We start from the raw sequence: 8,974 nt of genomic DNA on the forward strand, positions 1-8,974 counted from the left end.
CATGTGTCATAAACCTTCTAGGAGGCACTCTCTGCAGTCCTGCTCCCCGGAAATCCTTTAGGGGTTGCAAAATGTAGCATCAAAAGACTTCAGGTCATCTGTGTGTGGTTGCTCATATTTGTAGCCCCAGCATTAGGGAGGCTACATAGTGACTTCAGAGAAGCCTGAGCTGCAGGGTGAAACTCTGTGCCAAAAGCCCAACAACCTAGATTTGCGTTAAACACTTCAAAAACCGCCTTGGGAGGAGTGTTTGGGGGAGTGGGGAAAGGGATGTTGCCAGGGTATCTGAAGTGCTCTTATCAAGCAGAGCAATCCTCTGCAGTGGGAATTGTGAGCCTGCCCATGCACCCATCCATCCGCCCACCCATCTACCCATCTACTCATCCATGTACTCGCTCTACCCACTGTCTAATTCAAGAATTTAGGCACTAACACAAGCCTTTACTGAGACAGATGCTTGCTGGCCAACTGGGCACTGTGTTCTCAAAGATAAACAAGGCAGCCCCTTGCCTTACACAGCATGCTTCCTGAAGCTCAGACGACAGAAGTCAGGACCCACGTGTAGAGAACAGGCTGCAAGAGAAGACATAAAAGGGGCATTAAAAGGAGACAGAAAGCCAGGAGAATGAGAGGTAGGACACACCTCTTCCAGAAGTGGCTAGATAAAGATCTGCAGAGACTTGCAGGTAATTTCGCCCTTGGTTTCTCCTACATCTCAGATAAAAAAAAAAAAAAAGTGCTTGTTTTCCACGGGTGGTAGGGATAGTAAAACCTAGGCTTTTTTTTTTTTTTTTTTTTTTTTTTGGCTTTTAAATACTTAGCCTAGGTTCTGTTTTCTTCAGCCTCTCCCGCAGGCTCGAGGATACCCCATAGAGGGCGCTGTTTGCTTGACTTTGTATGGCGTCGTTGGGTCGGCAAAGTGGAGGGACCCAGCCTCTCCTGAGAGCAAGTGAGCTGCTGTCCAGGCGACCAAGACGCGAGCTTTCTTGAACAGGAAAGAAAAGATCAACTCTACGCTTTCTGTTGTTGAAGTCCAGCTGGGGATACTGACGCCAAATAACGGGACCTCACCTCTCGTGAACACACACACTCGCACACACGCTATTGCCCTTTAGGAAAGGGACACTGTGCATATGCTGGATCGGGCCCGAGACCCGAGAAGATTGCCTCCTACTCTTCTTGGGTCAGCACACCTAGGCCCAGAGTTGTGAACAGCTAGAAGCCCACTTCCTGGGACAGAACGCCTTCCACGCCTGCGGGCTCAGGAGGATCTATTTTTTGTTCTTGTTTTTTGAGACACGGTGATTGAACACACGACTTCAATCACCAATTCAGGCAGAGGATAGGGTAGGCACTGACTCACAACGACCGGCTGCCTTTCGGATTAATGGAAAGTGTATTCCCCTTTCCCTAGTTTAAAGTAGCCTCCCTGCGTCAGAACTTTAGCGAGTGTGCCCACATCTGCCGCAGCTTCCCCCAGACCCGCACACTACTGGGCCACCAGGTTTGCTGTGTGCACGAAGTGCGTACCGAACTCACTTTGCCTATGCGCACAGAATGATTTCTGCCTTTTGGGGGAGGGAAACGACCTCTAGTTGTCCAACACTGGTTGGGTGCCTTAGGTATGGTCTCCTCTCTGGACACCTTTTCTCTATAAAATCTGAGCATAATACCCACCCTGTTTGAGCCACCAAGCTGTGATTGGTTCCCACTCGGATATTAGCTGATGTGCCCTTGTGCATTCCAGTAAAACCTTGTACAAACTCAGAGGAATAATAATAACCATTTATGGAAGCGCTGCTTACAAGCCAAATGAAGGGTTCGCTGCTGTGGGGTGAATGTTAAAACTTAGAACACGCCCGTCAAGATTTGGTAGAGGGTGCTCAGGAGCTCGAGGACTGAAAAATAAAATAAATCTACTTCCCATTTGGGGACCCCAAACGGTCAGGTCTGCACTAGGGAGGACAGGCTTGAATTAAGCAAGGTTCAACCGAAAGAAAAAGAAAGGGGTGGGGCGGAGAAAGCTCAGATGTGAAGGGAGCTTCACCAGGGTTGAGGACAGACTGTCATCTTTCTCGGGTTAAAGACCCCACCAACAGTTCTGTTTTATTTGTCGCTGAAATCTGTAATTGAACTGCTTGTCTCTCGGGCTTCCTTTCCTGCTCGGCTGTTAAGACGGATGGAGTCCAACTATTCCTCAGACGACCGCCTTGGTTCTCCAGGGACTTGGAGGCCCTTGGGGCGTGCTGCAGGTGTCGCTGACACGGTGACAACCGAGAAAGGTACTCCGCGGTGCCTTCGATTCTCAGAGCCTGTATTAAAAGCATTAGGTAGCTTCTAAACGCCACCCGGAAACTTCTTGGGGAAGTGCTGTCTTCGGACTGACTGCAGATTTAGAGTCGGTCCTTAAGCCTTGGACGCTGTCATTTAGAAAAGAGTAGTGTCCTTCGGAGCGCAGCCGTCAGTGCAGGAACATCGCTACCCCGACCATCTTAGGTGGGGGAAGCGCGGGCGTCGGAGGGTCCTGCGTTCTCAAAAGAGTGCAGAGTTGCAGATTCTCTCCTACTCCAGGGAGATTCAGATTGACTCTTCGGTTCTCAGGGCCGAAGGTCAAGACTACGCGGATTCCCGAGCCCACCGACATAAGAACTCTCACTAGACGGTGGGTGGAGAACCCTAATTCCCCTCTCTTGCCCTCTCCCTGCTTAGCAGGTCTTTTGGGGAAAGAGCACTGAGTTCGTCCCCGGCCGAGGTGGCACCCAGCTTCCTGGGCCCGCGCGTGGGGACAGCTGGCCCCTGCCGTGCAGGGAGGGGTAGGAGAGCGGAGGCTGTCAGCCCAGCACGTGTAACCCCGAGGTGACTCGGGCCAGACTGGCCTGCCCCTCCCCCTCCCGCGGGCCGGCCGCAGCAAACCCTAGGCCGAGCCGCAGGGGGTAAAGGGAGGTGCTGGCTCCAGACTCTCGTGGGTTGGTGTGATCCGGCCCGCCGGGGGCGTCTCCGTCTCGGGGTCCCTCGTGCGCCTCCCGCTTTGGTGGGAGCTCTCCGAGTGCCTCTTTAGCGAGAGCCAATATCCTTTTGTGCTAATAGGTTTGTCCTCATTTGCTGCCTAATTGGACTATATAAAGCCAATAACAGGCGGGCTCTCATAGCCCGAAGCCAAAGCGCCAAAATCCGAGGGAAGGCGAGGAGGGGGGCGGTGGCAGAGGCGGCTGCGGGGCCCGGGCTCGGCTGCGCCTTGGCCGGCCTAATCCCATTTGCCATTGTACGCGCCCAATCGCCGTATACTCCCCGCATTTAACTTGGATGACATTTTGATTTCATCATTAGCATCCGGCGCCGGATTGACGCATCCCAAGCCGGGGACCGTTCTTGCAGCCTCCTCCCGGGGAGCCGCAGCTTCTACCCGGCCCCCTCGCACCCTCGGCGCAGAGGCAGGTCCGCTCCCCGCCCCTCTGGACCCCTCCCCCCATGCGAGCCCGCCCCGGCCGGGTACCCACCCCGCCCTCCCGCGGCTAGATTCGCGCCCGGGGCGGCCCCCGACTTTGAGCCCCGTAGTTGAGTTCCGTTTATGGTCTGATTTCCGGCCCCTAGCCTGCTCGCCCCGCCGCCCGCCTGTCCCGCTCCCTCCCTCCGTGGGACCCGGAGGACTGGGGACCATGCCGGAGCCCGGGCCGGACGCCTCGGGCACTGCCAGCGCGCCGCCCCCGCAGCCGCCACCCCAGCCTCCCGCGCCCAAGGAATCCCCGTTCTCCATCAGGAACCTGCTCAACGGAGACCACCACCGGCCGCCCCCGAAACCTCAGCCTCCCCCACGAACGCTCTTCGCGCCGGCCTCGGCCGCCGCCGCCGCGGCCGCGGCCGCCGCAGCCGCAGCCAAAGGTGCCCTGGAGGGTGCCGCCGGCTTTGCGCTCTCGCAGGTGGGCGACCTGGCTTTCCCCCGCTTTGAGATCCCTGCGCAGAGGTTTGCCCTGCCCGCGCACTACCTGGAGCGCTCCCCGGCCTGGTGGTACCCCTACACCCTGACCCCCGCCGGCGGCCACCTCCCGCGACCAGAAGGTACCGACCTCTCTTTGAACTTTCGCTCTCCCCTCGCTCCCCTACGGGCTGGCCCTATCCCCGCCCCGGGCTTGTCAATACAGTTACGGGATGCCCCGACACCTGCAAACCCGAGTTTTGGTCAACTTTCTCTGGCCTCAAGCCCTCATTTTTCCCGTGCGCTTGGTTACGAGGCCCCGGATTCCAATCCCACTTGCTGAGAAAAGAGGAGTTGGAGGCCAGGGCGCTGCACTTTCCGGTCAAAGTGGCCTCCGGCAGGAATGGGTGGCTTGGGATGACCTGGGTAGGCCTGGAAGGCAGGGATAAACCCTAACCACGGATACTTTTTCCGTTGGCCCCTGGCACGGGAGCCGTGAGATAAAAGGAGCGGCCCCGCTGCCATCATCGGCTCCCTGGTCCTTGGGAGGCAAGGGAATCCTAGGTCTTGGCGCCCCGCTGTAGCCCAGCGGAGACAGAGGAGGACCTCGGGAAAGCTGAGGCTCAAGGATCAGGAGACCGAAGGCTAACGCGTGGGTTGCACCTGCTGCCCCCAGACTCCCTTCTCTCTCAAGATCGTGTCGTTCGTTGTGCTTGAGGGTGCATCTGTTTGTCTCTGCAGCCTCGGAGAAGGCCCTCGTGCGAGACTCCTCCCCTGCGTCCGGCACCGACCGCGACTCCCCGGAGCCTCTGCTCAAGGCTGACCCAGACCACAAGGAACTGGACTCCAAGAGCCCGGACGAGATCATTCTGGAAGAGAGCGATTCAGAGGAAGGCAAAAAAGAAGGCGAGGCGGTGCCGGGCACGGCCGGGACAACTGTAGGGACGACTGCGGCGACACCCGGCTCAGAGGACTGGAAGGCGGGCGCCGAGAGCCCCGAGAAGAAGCCCGCGTGCCGCAAGAAGAAGACGCGCACCGTCTTCTCGCGCAGCCAGGTCTTCCAGCTCGAATCCACCTTCGACATGAAACGTTATCTCAGCAGCTCGGAGCGCGCCGGCCTGGCTGCGTCGCTTCACCTCACTGAGACGCAGGTCAAGATCTGGTTCCAGAATCGTCGCAACAAGTGGAAGCGACAGCTGGCGGCCGAGTTGGAGGCCGCCAACCTGAGCCACGCCGCGGCGCAGCGCATCGTGCGCGTGCCCATCCTTTACCACGAGAACTCTGCCGCGGAGGGTGCGGCTGCGGCCGCAGGGGCCCCGGTGCCAGTCAGCCAGCCGCTGCTCACCTTCCCGCACCCAGTCTACTACTCGCACCCTGTGGTCTCGTCTGTGCCGCTGCTACGGCCTGTGTGAGACCGGAGAGGGGAGAGGGAGTGAGCACCCGGCCACCTTTCGGGGACCCCGGAGGAGACTGGGCTGGGCCAAGGGCGCAGAGCTGTGGCCAGCGGCCTTGGGAACGGGGCTTGGGCTCACTGCCTTGCCTCCCACCCCCCAATAGCATTTTGTAAGTATTTGCAATGCATTTCCGTGCAATTCATTCCTATGGATTTGAGGCGCTTCTCCTCTTATTTTTGGTTTTGCTTACCATTGAGAGAAAACGGGGTGGGAGGGCGAAAAAATTCCCAGGTCAAAACTTCCAACTGAAAGTTTTTTGATAAATGTGCAGACCTCCCCTTAAATTTCCATTTTTAAGGGGGGAGGATATTTTTACAGAAGGAAAATAAGCGCAAAACCCAACTTCCTTTAGTTTATTCATTTTCTATAGAACTATTTTCAAAATCCGGAAAGAGAATTCATATTTATTTCTAGATTTCTGGGTGTGGTTTTTCCCCACCCCCAATCAGTTATCTGCCCCCCCCACGTACACTTTTTTTTTTCTTTTCAAAATCTGAGTAACCTCTGCTAGGATCCCTACTCGCCGGCCGATCTGTGGCAGTTAACATCATTTATTATCTCAGCTCCTGACTAAAGAATTCTCTGACCAAAACGTTTATAGGCAAAAGACAAAAGCCCCAAATCAGACCTTTAGAATTCGGAACAGCTCCGCATCTGGCTGGGTTCCTGTGCTCTTAGTTATCCCTAGCGCTTTATTTAGTGGTCTGTCACTGGTCCGAAAATTGTCATTTAACATCACCGTCATTACTGTGTTACCTGCTTGAGAGATTGGGTTCAAAAAAATATTTTTTTTGTAGGAAAAAATACATTTTATGCTGTCCCGTTTTTACGTTGCCGCAACTGTTGTGCTTTGACCTGTGCAATATTGTACAAAATTCCCCTATAGCCCTGCCCCTTCCTCTGTGGGGATGAAGACCACCGTGCCACAGCATAATCATTAATGGAGAGAGAAGACTAAGAAGGGGAGGGGGGAGGAAGAAAGCAAGGTAGGGAGGGCAGCGATGCTCAGAGGAGTAAGCCAGGTAGAGTGGAGCGCTTTAAGTGAAGGACAATCAACATAGGAGAATCTTAACTTATTTGATAAATGTACAGTTTTCTTGTAAAATTCACCCTCAACGCCACAGGGCCTCTTGCCCTGTTTTCCTGTTGGCTACACCTGTTGTTTTGTTCTGAGTAGTCTGTTTCCCCTTCCCTCCCTGTCCTCTGCTAGAGTTCCGTCCCTTTTTAAGAAAACAGCAAAACAAAACAAAAAAACCCTCCACAAACTATTGTTACACTTCATGTTGTTGTGGAATCGATTAATTAAAAAGAAAAAATAAGTCTTTCACGTTGCCAGAGTGTGTAACTTTGGATAACCCCCTCCCATGCCCCCAGAGCAGGTGTCCAGGGAAACTCTTCTTGCCTCTGTCTCTGTCTGCCTCTGTGCTCTCTAAGCCTGACCTGGACTCGGGCCCCTAGAATCCAGCCCATAGAGGAGACAGAGGCGGCTTTGTTCAGGACCAAGGGCGTTCTTTCAGGGGTGTACCTTCTACTGCTTGAGAGGCCCTCCTCGGAGCAAAGAAGGTTGAGGGATAGAAGGGTATAAAGACCTAGGTTTATCTAGCTTGCAAAGTTGAACAAAACGACAGCCCTGAGCTTAAAGACAGATGATATTTTTCTCCAGAAAAGGCTGAAGCTTGCCTTCTTCCCCCAAACCATGGTTCCTTCAAGAGCTGCTGGGTCAGGCATTCCTTAAATGTCTAGATAAGATTGTGGTGGCTGTGGTTGTCCCCTGAGGTGTTAAAGGAAAGAAGGAAGGGCAAAACTTGGAGTTTGGCTGAGTCTGGAGGTAGATTCAGTAAACCTAACAGTCCTTGGGATGGAGTAGGGGTTACTACTTCTCGGACCAGGAGGTTTCAGCTGAGCTGGGAGAATTTCAGATACCCAGTGCAGAAGGCATGCGCCACTGGCTGAGGGAGGCGCGATTGCAGTTTACTGCAACCTTGCCAGCCAGTCTTTCTGTGTCGTCAGTGCCCAAAGCTGCCTCGGGGGTAGCCACTTGTCCTGGCTAATGCTTTCCTCAAGCCACTGCACCCTTGGTCCTCAGGCAGAGGCAAGGCATTCCAAGACCCCTTGCAAGAACTGGTCTGCGAGGGAAGCAGGTGTTCAGGTGTTCCTTGCCAACTCAGTGTGGCTGCCTGCCTGCCTTCAAGTTCTAAGGTGTGTGTGTGTGTGTGTGTGTGTGTGTGTGTGTGTCCCGTCCCTCCGTCCTGATCACATTCCTGGCAGTGCCTCTTTGGAGCTGGGGAGCCAGAAGTGGGGGGTCTGAAGAACCGCAAGGAAGAGAAGAATTCAGCCAGCATTGCCACAAGCAGGACACAACCACTGGGGAGCGCCTGTCCGCGTTCTCATTTCTCCTACTGTGTTGCCAAGCTCCTCCAACTCAATCGACACAATTGATTCTACTGTGGCTGAAACACGGCTATCGTTTTCTGTTGATGGAAAACTGGCCCCAAATAAACTGGTGTGCGTATTTGTGGCAAAATTTTAGCCTGGACCCCACTGAAGATAGATCTGCCTTTATGTTCCTCTGGTTTGGAATAAAAACGAGGGCATGTGTCGTAAATGAAAAATAAACAGAATATCGGGGTCAAAATATGTTGTTCCTTGTGTTACCTGCAAACAGAGTGATGCCTTTTACTGTTGGCAATACTAACTGCGGGACAGGCCAGTAACAGCTCATTAAAAATAATGTTGCAATAGCAAACATGTCCTCAGATTTTACAGCCTGAGCATGATGTTATCAAATGCCAAGAAAATACTTCTCTATTTGTTTGGATTCTAGAAAACGGTTCTTGACTGACCCAGTCTTTTGAAAGTCAAGACATAACTGGTTTTCCAGAAGCACAGTTTATCCTTTGTCCAAGCCCCTTGGCCTCACTTTTCCTCCTACATGGGAGCTTTGCTGCTTTGGGCTGGTATTTCTCACTCCAGGGCCACACTTTAGCCCTGGAGGAGGAGGGTGGTGCTCACATGATCAGTCCAGCTCAGTGGGGTCCTGATGGTTTTCTCCATGTTTGGTGTTTGTGGAGGGAAGCTATGACATTATGGAATACTGGCGCTTTTCTGAGTGGGGCACAGTGGGTCTTTCTGAGACCTCCTTGCCAGAAGAAACCCTGTACAGGACTGTAGAGCTGGTTGCCGTCTTAGCCTCTGCCTCTGGGAAGATTCCCAGAAGCTTTGAGAGCAAATCACTAAAGAAGATATTTTGGGGGTGGGAGGGACAAGGTCTCCTAAAATTCTCTAGGAGAAGTCAGGGCAGCCAGGGTCTCCTGTTTCGGGGTGCTGAATGGACGCCTCTTATTTTTATCCTCTTACCACCTTCAGGTTGTGGACCCTAGCTTTCCTCTGTCTACCTACACCTCTGAGCCCGATCTTCACACCAGTCAATGCCCTGCTCAATGAAAATGATCTCTCTTTCCACAGCGGCCACCAAATAGATGGATGAGTGCAAGCAACACAGAATACCCTCACTTGACACACCACACATGACGTCTCCTGTTTATATTTCTCCCCGATACGAGTAGCCCAAGGTTTCTAACACACCCACCCACAATTTCTTTTTAGC

General features: G+C 53.7%; 1 protein-coding gene across 1 annotated transcript; it reads left to right on the forward strand.

Moving 5' to 3' along the window:
- Nucleotides 1–3,656: 3,656 nt before the first annotated feature.
- Nucleotides 3,657–5,325, forward strand: Hmx3 (H6 family homeobox 3). The gene is made up of 2 exons (XM_038317706.1): nt 3,657–4,056; nt 4,655–5,325. Exons 1-2 carry the CDS (start codon nt 3,657–3,659, stop codon nt 5,323–5,325), a joined length of 1,071 nt encoding a protein of 356 aa, XP_038173634.1.
- The last annotated feature ends 3,649 nt before the right edge of the window (nt 5,326–8,974 follow it).

This window comes from Arvicola amphibius, chromosome 1 (genome assembly GCF_903992535.2).
Source record: "Arvicola amphibius chromosome 1, mArvAmp1.2, whole genome shotgun sequence".
NCBI classification, from domain to species: Eukaryota; Metazoa; Chordata; class Mammalia; order Rodentia; family Cricetidae; genus Arvicola; species Arvicola amphibius.

Coding starts and splice junctions, on each gene's coding strand:
- Hmx3 (XM_038317706.1), top strand. CDS start 3,657: ATGCCGGAGCCCGGGCCGGACGCCTCGGGCACTGCCAGCGCGCCGCCC. Junction 4,057..4,654: donor CCACCTCCCGCGACCAGAAG/GTACCGACCTCT, acceptor TTGTCTCTGCAG/CCTCGGAGAAGGCCCTCGTG.